The sequence below is a fragment of the Megascapheus bottae genome, unplaced genomic scaffold (assembly GCF_031878675.1).
Source record: "Megascapheus bottae isolate mThoBot1 unplaced genomic scaffold, mThoBot2.hap1 HAP1_SCAFFOLD_144, whole genome shotgun sequence".
NCBI lineage: Eukaryota > Metazoa > Chordata > Mammalia > Rodentia > Geomyidae > Megascapheus > Megascapheus bottae.
The window spans coordinates 232,678-246,048 of record NW_028327647.1 but is presented as its reverse complement, the minus strand read 5'-3'; the positions used below and the strand labels follow the sequence as shown (position 1 = coordinate 246,048).

General features: G+C 39.4%; 1 protein-coding gene across 1 annotated transcript in view; it reads left to right on the top strand.

Moving 5' to 3' along the window:
- The window catches only part of LOC150039538 (uncharacterized), a 62,412-nt gene extending 50,029 nt beyond the window's left edge, over positions 1-12,383 (top strand). Inside the window, 3 exon segments of the mRNA XM_090327763.1 lie at positions 11,423-11,560; positions 11,562-11,771; positions 11,774-12,383. Coding sequence (XP_090183889.1) covers positions 11,423-11,560; positions 11,562-11,771; positions 11,774-12,244 — 819 coding nt within the window. The 3' untranslated portion in view covers positions 12,245-12,383.
- The last annotated feature ends 988 nt before the right edge of the window (positions 12,384-13,371 follow it).

Below are 13,371 nucleotides of genomic sequence, written 5' to 3'. Positions count from 1 at the left end.
TTTTTCCTTTTCTTTTTGTTGTTTTTGCTTTGTTTTGTTTATTTTTTCTTATTAAAATGTTTATCATTGAACTCCTCTCCTATATATACCTCATTCTTTTCTCTATATATTCTTATTACTCTTATTTTCATAAGTTTAATATTATTTTTTCTAAACTTTGTACCCAACTATTTTACCTATCACCTTAGGTCAGTAATCCTTACATTATCCCTTTTCTTCATTATTATATTAATCTTACACTCCTACATTACTCTTTTCTTAGCTCCCTTGTTGTCTTTCATATTATTTTTATATCTCTGTTTCTCTGTTCATCCTTCAGCTCTTATAATGCATGGATTTACAGTTGATGGTTGTTGAGCAATACTGTATATCTAGGTGTTCAATTATACTCTAGATCCAGAGGGACTTAAATACAATAGATAGTGGGTTGAGTAGTTTATTATTTTGGTCAAAAAACATTGATCAGTGGTGGTATTAGATTTGTCTGTCAGTGCACAAAAAGAAATAGAGTGATAATACCAATCTAAAATTGTCAACACATATTGTCTGGTGAGCTAAAGAGGTCTAGGTAGGTTATATCTTAAAAACTGTAATCTTGTTTAGTATTAATCTTGCTCCCATTTTCAAATGGGCAGAACAAGAAACTCAAGGAAAATATCAAATCAAGGAATAGCATCTCCCACCGAATATAAACAGGCAATGGAGCAGTCAATGGCAAAACTAGAGGAGAGTCCTCCAAGTGCTATACAAATGCAATTGGTAAACATGATTAATGAAAAGTTTGAAAACATGCAGAAAGACATATGCAAGGAAGCCATAAATGAGGCCATAATAAAGGTTTTTCAAAGAAAGGTGGATGAATTCATAGAATCCACAAACAAAAAGCTGACCAAACTACAACAAATGTCCAATGTTAATAAAGCTGCTGAGCTAATCACTCAAATGGAAATCAAGGAGCTAAAGAAATCTATACAAGACCTAAAACAAGAGATGAAAGGAATCAAAAATAAGGAATTAGAAACAAGGGAGTGGAAGAATAAGGTAGAAAGTTTTGATAGTGCATTCAACAATGTAGAAGAGAGAATTTCCAGGGTTGAAGATAATTTAGTTGTTATAGAGAAAGAACAGAAAATTAGTCAAAGCAAATCTAGGAAATACGAGAGAATGCTGCAGGAGGTCCAAGATACAATTAGAAAGCCTAATTTAAGGCTAATTGATATTGAGGAGAGTCTAGAGAAAGAGGCCAATGGTATTGGAAATATAATTCAGGGAATCATCTCAGAGAACTTCCCAAATATCCAGAAGGGCAGGCCCATCCAGATACAAGAAGCTTTTAGAACCCCAAACAGACCTGATCAAAAAGGACATCCCACCACCACATTATAATCTGAACTTGATCAATAGAGACCAAAGAAAGGATCCTAAAAGCAGCCAGGGAGAAGAGAACAATCACCTACAAGAGCAAACCAATCAGAATAACCACAAATTTCTCAGCAGAGACTATGCAAGCAAGAAGAGATTGGAAGCATATATGTCATGCCCTTAAGTCAAATAACTACCAACCAAGAATACTGTGCTCAGCTAAGCACTCATTCAAAACTGTGGGAACAATAAAAACATTCAATTCCAGGGAAAAGCTGCAGCATTATGTAGAAACCAAACCAACAGTCCAGAAAATTCTCAAAGATGTTCTACACATTGAAAACCAACACAAATGTAATACAGATAAAGAAATGGCACCTAAAACTGATACCATCTAAGTACCACAAGAACTGTCAAGACACAGGACCTAATGGAATCTTTTAAAAATGGCAGTAACTAGTAAATATTTCTCAATCCTAATTCTCAATATCAATGTACTTAACTCTCCAATTAAATGGCATAGACTGTCTAGTTGGATCAAAAAGCAAGATTCATCGATCTTCTGTCTTCAAGAGACACACTTTGCCCCCCAAAACAAACATTTTTTGAAAGTGAGAGGTTGGAAGAAAGTTTATCAAGTTAATGGCCCACATAAACAGGCTGGGGTTGCCATCCTCATATCAGATAAAATGGACTTCAAACTAAAATTAGTGAAAAAAGACAAAGAAGGTTACTACATACTAATAAAGGCATCTCTCCTTCAGGAGGACATAACGATCCTAAATATCTACACACCTAATCCCGGAGCACCAAACTTCATCAAGCAAACTTTACTTTCCCTGAAAAGATATAGATCAAAACACAGTGATTGTTGGTGACTTTAACACACCACTCTCACCCATGAATAGATCAACCAGCCAAAAACTCAACAGAGAAACCTTAGAATTGAATGACTGTATAAACCAATTAGATCTAATAGACATCTGGACATTATTCCACTCAGCAACAACACAATATACGTTTTTTTTCAGCAGCACTTGGAACATTTTCCAAAGTAGACAACAATTTAGGGCATAAAAGAAACTTGTGCTGATTCAGAAACACTGAAATGATTCCCTGCATTCACTCAGATCACAAGGGCATAAAATTGGAACTGGACACCAATCTCCACCAATGAAAACCCTGTAACTCATGGAGAGTGAACAACATATTGTTGAATCACCAATGGGTCATTGAGGAGAACAGAACAGAAATCCAACAGTTTATGAAATTTAACAAAAAGGAGCACACAAAATACCAGCTCCTTTGGGACATGGTAAAGGCAGTACTTAGACGAAAATGTATAGCTCTGAGTGCCTACAATAACAAATTGGAAAAATTGCAAACCAACAATTTAATGTTGCACCTTAAACTCCTGGAAAAAGAGCAACAAACCAACCCTAATCCTAGAAGAAGGAAGCAAATTATTAAAATCAAAGCTGAATTAAATGAATTAGAGTCCAAAAAACTATAGAAAGAATCAACAAAATAACAAGTTGATTCTATGAAGAAAAGTAACAAAATTGACAGAGCCAGAGCAAATCTTACCAAAAAAAGAAGGGAGCATACCGAAATAAACAAAATCACAGATGAGAATGGTAATATCATGACAGAAATGACCAAAATCCAGAGCATCATGAGGGAATACTTTTCAAACCTTTATGCCAATATATTTGAGAATCTAGAAGAAATGAATGAATTTCTAGACAATATTAACATACACACACTGAACCAAGAAGACCTAATCCAACTAAACAGACCTATTTCAAGCACTGAAACAGAAATGGCAATAAGAGAACTTCCACCTAAGAAAAGCCCAGATGGATTCACAGCTGAATTTTATAAGGTCTTCAATGGAGAGATCACGCCAATATTCCTCAAGCTCTTCAACAAAATTGAAAACGAAGGCTCTTTGACAAACTCATTCTACAAAGCCAGGATAACTCTCATCCCCAAACCAGACGGAGATTCATCAAAGAAAGAGAACTATAGATCCATTTCTTTGATGAATATTGATGCAAAACTTCTCAACAAAATACTGGCCAACCGTCTACAACAACTCATCAAAAAAATTATACACTAAGATCATAACCCAAGATATGATAAGGAAACCTGTTCAGCTATGTTTATCTCTGCATTATTTACAATAGCCAGGTGATGAAAACAATACAGATGCCCTCCCTACTGCACATGAATGGATATAGAAAATGTGGTATATATACAATGGAATTCTACATAGCCAACAGACAAGATAAAATAATGGCCTTCGCAGGGAAGTGGATGAATCTAGAGTGAATCATGTTCAGTGAGACAAGTCAAGGCCAAAGGAAAAAAAGGCACATGGTATCCTTAATATGTGGCTATTAGATCCAAAGAGTACAAGAGTGAGGACTCAATATTTGCATACCCAATGCTATGTACATGGTAATGGAAATATTAACATAACTATATAGATATAAAACCCTATGACTCTATAGATATGTTTTCTTTCATAATTAATATATGTCTATGACATACAAACCCTTACACTAATTTTGATTAAGTTCTAAAAACTAAATCCCAGTGATTGTATATAGAGATTTCCTTCTTGAACACTTGTTTGTTAAACTTGTCATTTGAAATATGATGTAAAAATCAATGTTAATAAATTTTTTAATAAAAAATAAAAAATTATACATTACGATCAAACAGGATTCATCACAGGGAGGCAAAGCTGGTTCAACAAACATAAATCAATTAATATAATTCAACACATCAACAGGACCAAGGATAAAAATCACATGATTGTCTCAACAGATGTAGAAAAGGCATTTGGCAAGATCCAACACCCCTCTATGATAAAAGTTCTGGAGAAAATAGGAATCCATGGAACATTCCTCAGTATAATAAAGGCTGTGTATGACAAACCCACAGCTAGTATTATACTTAAAGACGAAAAGTTAAAGCCATTCCCTGTAAAATCAGGAATGAGACAAGGATGCACACTCTTTCCACTCCTCTTTAACATAGTATTCGAATTCCTAGCCAGACCAATAAGGCAAGCAGCAAGCATAAAGGGGATCCAAATAAGAAAAGAGGAAGTGAAACATTCCCTCTTTGCAGATGACATGATTTTGTATTTAAAGAACCATATAGAGTACACTCCTGAGCTACTTTAGCTGATTCAAAACTTTGGCAAGGGAGCAGGGTATAAAATTAACCCTCAAAAATCATCTGCCTTCCTCTATGTCAACAGTGAGAGGAATGAGGCAACAAACAGGAAAGCAACTGCTTTTGCAATAGCCTCAAAGAAAATAAAATACCTAGGAATTATCGTAACTAAGAATGTGAAGGACCTTTTTCATGAAAACTTGAAAACCCTGAAAAAGGAAATTAAAAAAGAACTGAGGAAATGGAAAAACCTCCCATTCTCCTGGATTAGAAAAAACAACATCGTGAAAATGACAACCTTGCCAAGGACTATCTACAAATTCAACCCAATACCCATCAATATCCCAATGTCATTCTTTAAAGAAATAGAAGAGGCAATCCAAAAGTTCATATGGAATAATAAAATTCCCCATATAGAAAAACAATTCTTAACAGAAAGAACAGTGCAGGAGGAATTTCAATACCAAACTTTAGACTCAACTATAGAGCTATAATAATCAAAACAGCTTGTTACTGGCACAAGAACAGGCCTGTAGACCAAATGAATAGAACTGAGGACCAAGATATTAAACTACAGACCTATGGCCTAATCTTTGATAAGGGAGCCAACAAAATAAAATGGAAGAAAGACAACCTTTTCAACAAGTGGTGCTGGCAGAAATGGTTAAGCACCTGCAGAAAACTAAATTTGGATCCTTCGTTGTCACCCTGCACTAGAATTAACTCCAAAAGGATCAAAGACCTCGAGGTAAAAGCCAACACACTGAAAACTTTACAAGAAGAAATGGGAGATACACTAAGCCTCCTTGACACAAGTCAAAACTTTCTCAATAAGGACCAAGAAACACAAGAAATAAGAGAACGTCTGGATAAATGGGACTACATTAAACTGCAGAGCTTCTGTATGGCCAAGGACATCATAGCTAGCAAATTAACTACAAAGCCTTCAGAGTGGGAGAAGATCTTCACTAATCCTACAACAGACAAAGGACTCATATCTAAAATATATCAACAGCTCAAAAAATTTGAATCATTCCAAAACTAATCTCCAAAGAAACAACCATCTCATTAAAAGATGGCCCAAACACTTAAAGAGAGTCTTCTCTGAGGAAGAAATTAGAATGGCCTATAGAAACATGAACAAATGTTCAGCATTTCTGGAAATAAAAGAAATGCAAATCAAAACAATTCTAAGATTCCACCTCACCCCAGTTAGAATGGCCAGGATCAAGAAATCTAATAACAACAAATGGTGGAGAGGATGTGGTGAGGAGGGATCACTACTACACTGTTGATGGGAATACAAACTCATTCAGCCACTATGGAAAGCAATATGGCAGTTCCTCAAAAGACTAAATATAGAGATCCCCTATGACCCAGGAATTCCATTACTTGGCATTTACCCAGTCATCCAGAAACAAGGTCAGACTAAATCCACTAGCACAATAATGTTCATTGGAGCACTATTTACCTTAGCAAAGATATGGAAACAACCCAGATGTCCCTCAGTTGATGAGTTGATCAACAAGTTGTGGTATTTATACACAATGGAATTCTATGCTGCAGTCAGAAAGAATGATATCCCCCCATTTGTAAGGAAAAAATCATATTAATTGAAGTAAGTCAGACTCAAGGGAACATAGTCCCAAGAGTCTCCCTCATTTGTCAAAATCACTAGAAACCTTGGGCTTTCCTAGAAGACATTTACAATAGAACAAAATATAGAGACATAAAGCCAAATAGTATGATACTAAATGTGAGGATCTCCAGGATAAAGAAACAAAAGCCATATAATGAGTGATTGCTGTTCTTCACGTACTAAGTTATGTCTCATCTCTTTTGCTACCCCTTGGTTATGTCATATCATTGCAACACTTCATCTTGTTATCTGATTTATTTTATAAGTGCTTAATTAGTTATTTGAAATTGGATAGGGAAGGGGGGAATCTAGATGAGCACGGGGAGGGAGGAAGGGAATGGGGACCATGTCAGGAGAAAGGGTATCAATGTTTGTGAAGTAATGCACCTTCTATCTGGTGAATATAATGTAACCCTTCTATTAATTATAATAAAAAAGTAAGTAGCACAAAAAGATGCTAAAGATTAAGGCTGATCATTGATATCCTCATACTTCCTTCCTAGCAAAAAGAAATGCTAGCAGGAACTCCCAAACCATTACTGTGGGAGCAGACAAGTGTCATTTCTAGAAGTCAGGCTTGTGCCTGCCTTCTGATATTTGCCTCACAGTCAGGAATAGTCAGCCATCATTTGGGACAACAGAGTTCCTTCACTGATAATGCAGCTTTGACAGAGAATTCCAAAATTCCCAGGAAAAGCTTCCTAGAAGGCTTATAGAAAATGTATACCTTCCACGTGAGCCTAATCTCTTGGAACACAGTGTTACAACTGTAGGTCTGACAACTTGGAAGGCAGAGCAGGGAGGATCATTCAAGCCCAGAACATGAAGGCTAACCTGTGTAACATAGGAAGACCAAGACTCAAACACAGGTGCAGTACTCCCTCATCAGAGATTCTGGGTTTGATCCCAAGTACTTGAACAACAAAACTACCCTAATGCATAACATTTTTATTTTAGTAATAGTACAGCTCTTTTAATGCTGAATGCCTAAATTCCAATTTTTATTTCTAAATCAAAAAAGAGTAATCTGCAAGATTACATAATTGCTAGATTATTGTACAGGAAAAGCACGCTTCGTTTCCTAGTTCTGTGAAGAAACCTTGGAGTTGGTAGCAGTTTTTGGCCATTTCTTATCTCAATCCAGTGACAAAGGTCTGTGCCAAGCTTGTCATCTATTTTTTTTGTGGGTCCTGTGGCTTGAACTGTGAGCAACCAGGCATTGTCCCTCCGCCTTTTAGCTCAAGGCTACTGCCCTAACCTTGGACCTGGATGTTGTTTCTAAACTCTTCAGCTCAAGGGTAATGCCCTAATCTTGAGCCAATCCCCACTTCTGAGTAGCTAGGATTACAAGCAAGACCCTAAGTATCCAGCTTAAATGACTATTTTTAAATGCAAGAAATAAAAGCAACAGCCAAGCAGGTGGGCATGGAGGCTCTAGCCTGTAATCCTAGCTACTCAGGATACTGAGATCAAGGTCCAAAGCCAGCCCAGGCACAAAAAGGACCTAAGACTTTTATCTCTATTTAACCTCTAGAAAATGGGAAGTGGAGCTTGGTTCTAGGGTAAGGTGGTAGCTGTGAGCTGTATAGCTCAGGGATAGTTCTAGGGTGAATTCCAGCCCCATGACCCACCAAAAAAATTTTAAGTACCAGCACTATACCAAGAAATTCAGGCTTATCTGGTGCCTTTTTTTGAACCTACAACCAATTACAAAATATTATTAAAGCCAAATTATATCACTCATATAAATCTTTAACCCTCTTTTAAAGGAACAAGGAAATTGTTCCCAAGGAACAATTTTTAGAAATGCCAATCACATCATCCACATCAGATTTCCAGTATAAGTCTTCAAAGAAAAGGGACAGGATGGGGCCGGGAGTTTGGCCTAGTGGTTAAAGTGCTTGCCTAGCATGCATGAAGACCCGGGTTCGATTCCTCGGTACCACATACATAGAAAAAAGCCGGAAGTGGTGCTGAGGCTCAAGTGGTAGAGCTCTAGCCTTGAGAAAGTCCAAGGACAGTGCTCATGCCCTGAGCTCAAACCCAGGACTGGCAAAAAAAAAAAAAGAAAAGAAAAGCGACAGGATGAAGATGGTCCAGTCTGTCCATCTCATTAGTTTTAGGTGAAGCATCTTCATGCCAGCTTATTTATAGTCTTCCACCATGCATAGACTTCTAGGTTTTCCCTGTCCCTTTCTCTTGATACCTAAATACCCAAGTGGTTTTAGTCAGAATAAAGCTTCTGAAATTAATAGACCTTCAAATTTAAATTTCTAATACTTGCCCAAAAATTGTAGCCAAACAACAACAACAACAAAAAAACCAAATGCCCTGATGTCTTTTATCTAAGCCAATAACCATAGCTTTGTGTCTTAAAATAACAGATTTCAATTCTCAAATCAAACAGATCCTAAATGCCTGGTGGGGTGTCTCCTGCCAGTAATCCTAGCTACCAAGTGCTGAGATCTGAACATCATGCTCCAAAGCCATCCTGGGCACTTAAGACCAAGAAATTCTTATGTCCAATTAACAACTAGAAAGCCAGAAGTGGTGCTGTGGCTCCAGGGGTAGGGTGGTAGCCTAGAAGTGAAGAACTTAGGGAAAATTCCAGGACCAGGAATAAGGTAATAGCCTTGAGCTGAAGATTTCAAGGACAGCATTCAGCCCAGAGTTCTAGCACACCATAACATATAAATATACATAAGATAACATAACAAATATATACATACATGCATATACACACACACACAGACAGGCACATGAAACACACACACACACACACACACACACACACACACACACACACACACACACACCTTGTTAAGTCCAGGCCTGGTGACTCACACCAATAATACAGACTAATCAGGTGGCTGAAAACTTAGAATCAACTGTCAAGGAAACCCAGGAAGATAAGAACCTGAGACTCTTATCTCCATTTATCCTCTAGAAAACAGGAAGTAGGGCTGTGGCTCAAGGGTGGGGTGGTAGCCTGCACCTGAAGAGTTGAGGGACAGGGATCAAGCTGAGTTGAAGCCCCATGATGCACAAAATAAATAAATAAATAAATAAATAAATAAATAAATAAATAAATAAATAAAGCAAGCCTGATAGCGGGCTGGGAGTTTGGCTAGGGCTGGGCCTCAGTACCACATACATAGAAAAAGTTCGGCAGTGGTGCTGTGGCTCAAGTGGTAGAGTTCTAATCTTGAGATAGCCTAGGCATAGTTCTCCGACCCTGAGTTCAAGGCCTAGGACTGGCAGGAAAAAAAAATCCTGTTAAATGCCCAAACCTGAGGATCTTTTGGAGTCTATACTTACCCATTTTTGTGGTTCCATTGTGTTTTCAGATTGATTTACTAACATGAACCATAAAAATCAGAGCATTGTCAGGTCTCATTAGTTGTGGAATGCAGAAGCAACTTTGTTTTTTTGTTTTTTGGTCAGTCATGGCACTTGAACTCTGGGCCTTGGCGTTGTTCCTCAGCTCTTCAGCTCAAGGTTAGTGCTCCACTCCTTGAGTGACAGTGCCAAGTGTGCTGGGTTCTCATCCTGACCCTTACCAAGGGGACAAATCACTGTCCTGGTGGGGAGGGGATCTCAACTTACCCCATCAGGCCAAAAAATGGGGGAGGGGGAGAAGAAACACTGACTCAGAGCGTCCACTGAGGAGGAGGAGAAGAAAGAGGAGGAGTGGGAAGGAGCTGAAGGTTCAAAGAAAAAGCAGGCAGGGAAGGGTAGGGCAAGGTCCAGCCCCAAGGCATGCAAGGCACTCACTCACCCATCAGGCAGCTGGGACCAGCAGCTTCACTCAGGACTGCTCCTCTCCCTAAGGAACACACAGCCAGCCCAACCTGGAGCAGGCAGCCCAGGGACTTCAGTTCCACAGCCACTGCCTGCAGGAGCTGCTTCTCCTTCTCCTGTGTCACAGGCTGTGTGTCCCTCAAAGCCCCACTTCTGGCTCCAGGCCCATCTGGGCTCAGGGTCTAGGAGTAGTGGTGGCAGTGGTGGTGGTCCCAACTCTGCTTACTCTGTTGGTGCAAGCCCTGCTTCAACTTTCTCGCACTTCCGCCTCTTGATTGCAGGAAACCAGATGCTACCACTAAGTTACGGCCCTGGGGTGAGTCTCCCCCACCAACACCAATGTTGGGCACAGGGAGCCATCAGACCCCAATTACCTTTCCACATTTGTTTGGAGACGCCTGCATCTACCTACATCCACCTTACTGTGGAGTGTTATAGACTATCTGGGTGTGAGCATATGGATCTAAGGACAGATCTCCCCACACTCAGGCCGAAATGATGGGTCCCTTTCCTCCTTGGCTCCCCCTTGCCTACGGGGAGGTGAGAAAATGTTATAGTTGAATTGTTGGGCACTAGCTGGTGTTTTCTGGCAACTGGTGCATGGGGTTCACTTTGCTGTGGTTTCTGTGGGTGCTAGGATTCAATCCTGCACTCCTCTGATGCTGTTGCTTCTGATGCTGAGAGTTGAGCTTCTCTGTCTTTCCTGGTATGCTGCAGCCCCACTGATGCTGTTGTGCCAAGATTGTTCCATGTTCTGGGAATGACCCCCTCCCCCACCCTTGTTTAGGGCCCATGTACTTGAACCCCAGGTGGTAACAGCTTGGTGCTCAGTGGTTAGACACCTGAACTCTGATTTGACCAGTGGTTTGAGTTAAATAGCCAATCAGGTAATTGTATAAAAGCAGTGTAAAGTTGTTGCTCAGGGCCTTTTCAACGTTGCCGGCTGCTGGTTTGCAGAGGCCCGAGTCTAGACTCATAAATGAAATGACCCCTGCTTTTTAGCTTTGACTGTGGCCTCTGTTGGTCTTTTCAGGGTTCTAGGAATTCAGGCACAACATTTGGTGCATGGGCCGGGAATCCCCAAACCCACTCAAACGCCTAGTCAAAGGGTCGTGGAAGACCGCGGTAAATAGGCTGGCTTCGTTTGTTTCTGTGTATTATGCTGAATTTACTGTGTGTCGAAAAATATTGTACTTAACACCGACCATCACTACACATCAGATAATATACACAGGAGAGACTCCTCGTACATGTAGTGAATGTGAGAAATCTATCATTAATGAAATACACCTTACAATACCTCAGAGCAAATATCCTGAGATATCCGGTGAGTATATCAAGTGTGAAAATTTAATTTCTGAGAAATCAGACTGCACGTTCCGACCTCGATCTCCAACAGAAGGGAAACCTTACAAATATGAGGAACGTAAGAAAATTTCAGCCCAGAAGTCAGCTCTCAGCAGGCATCAGAGAACTCACAAAGAAGAGAAATATTATGAATGCAATAAATGTGGGAAGTTTTTCAGACTGAAGTCATTCCTCACTTTGCATCAGAGAATACACACAGGAGAGAAACCTTATGAACGTAACAAATGTGGAAAGTCTTTCACCCAAAATGTACACCTTCGAGTTCATCAGAGAACACACATGGGAGAGAAACCTTATAAAAGTAATGAATATGGAAAGTCTTTCATGTGGAAGGAACAACATATTGTTCATCAGGGAACACACACTGGAGAAAAATCTTATAAGTGTAATGAATGTGGAAAGTCCTTCAACTGGATGGCACGACTCCGTGTTCATCAGAGAATACACACAGGAGAGAAAACTTATGAGTGTAACAGATGTGGAAAGTCCTTCACACAGAAGTCAAACCTCAAGAGACATACGACAATTCACACAGGAGGGAAACCTTATGAATGTAACCAATGTGGAAAGTCTTTCAGACAGAAGTATTCCCTCAGTTTGCATCAGAGAACACACACAGGAGAGAAACCTTATGAGTGCAACAAATGTGGAAAGACCTTCAAGTGGAAGTCATATCTTGCTACGCATAATAGAGCTCACACAGGAGAGAAACCATATGAATGTAGTGAATGTGGAAGGTCTTTCACCTGGAAGGCAAAACTCCGTGTTCATCAGAGAATACACACAGGAGAGAAACCTTATGAGTGCAACAAATGTGGAAAGACCTTCAGGTGGAAGTCACATCTAGGGAGGCATAACAGAATTCACACATATGAGGAACCTTAGTAATGTAACCAAAGTGGAAAGTCCTTCATGCAGTCTTCACCCCTCAGGAAGCATAAGGGAGTTCACACACTAGGGAAGCCGTAGCAATGTAATAAATGGGAAAGACTTTTTAGTCTTTGGAAGAAAACTCAGCTTGTGTCACACAACCACCACAAGATAAAACCCTTAATGAATGTGGCAAATTTTCAGTCTTTAACGCAAAAGGCACAACTAAGGATTTATCACTAAACACCCATAGGAGAGAATCCTATGAATGAAATAAAAGGGAAAGTTTTTCAAGAAGTCATACTTGAATTTGCATGAGACCACACACACAGGATAGAAACCATATGAATGTAAGGAATGTGAAAAATCTATCATGGACCCATGGCTAACTATAGAATGAACATAGAAGAGAAAAACCTTATGAATACTACAAATGTGGGAAGTGTTTGACCTGGAAGGCATACCTTTGTGTTCATCACAAACCTGATTCACATAGAAGAAACGAAAACCAATGAATATAACAAATGTGCAATGACTTTTAATCAAAAGTTAGTCTTCAGTACATTTCAGAACATACACAAGAGAGAAATTCTGAGTAATGAAAAACTTTTAGCTATATATAGAATCTCTGAATATGTAAGCATTAGGGGAAGTTCTTCAAAACAAGTCAACCTTCAGCAAGCATTAAGAGCACTCACAGAAGAAATAAATACAATATAGAAAAACCATTGTCAGAAACCTGTATATGGGGTGACTGTGTGGCTTAACTAACAAGCATGAAGGCCTGGGTTCTATTCCTAATTACTACATAAAAAGCAAGCCAGAAGCAGCACTGTGGTTCAAGTGGTAGAGTTATAATCTTGAGCAAAAGAAGCCCAGGCCCTGAGTTCAAGCCTGAGGATTGTCACCAAAAAGAGAAAGAGGGGGGTAAGAAAGACAGAGAGAGAGAGAGAGAGAGAGAGAGAGAGAGAGAGAGAGAGAGAGAGAGAGAGAGAGAGAGAGAGAGAGAGAGAGGGAGAGAGAGAGAGAGAGAGGGAGAGGGAGAGGGAGAAACAGAGAGACAGAGAGAGAGACAGAGACAGAGAGAGAGACAGAGAGAGAGACAGAGACACAGAGAGAGACAGACACAGAGAGAGACAGAC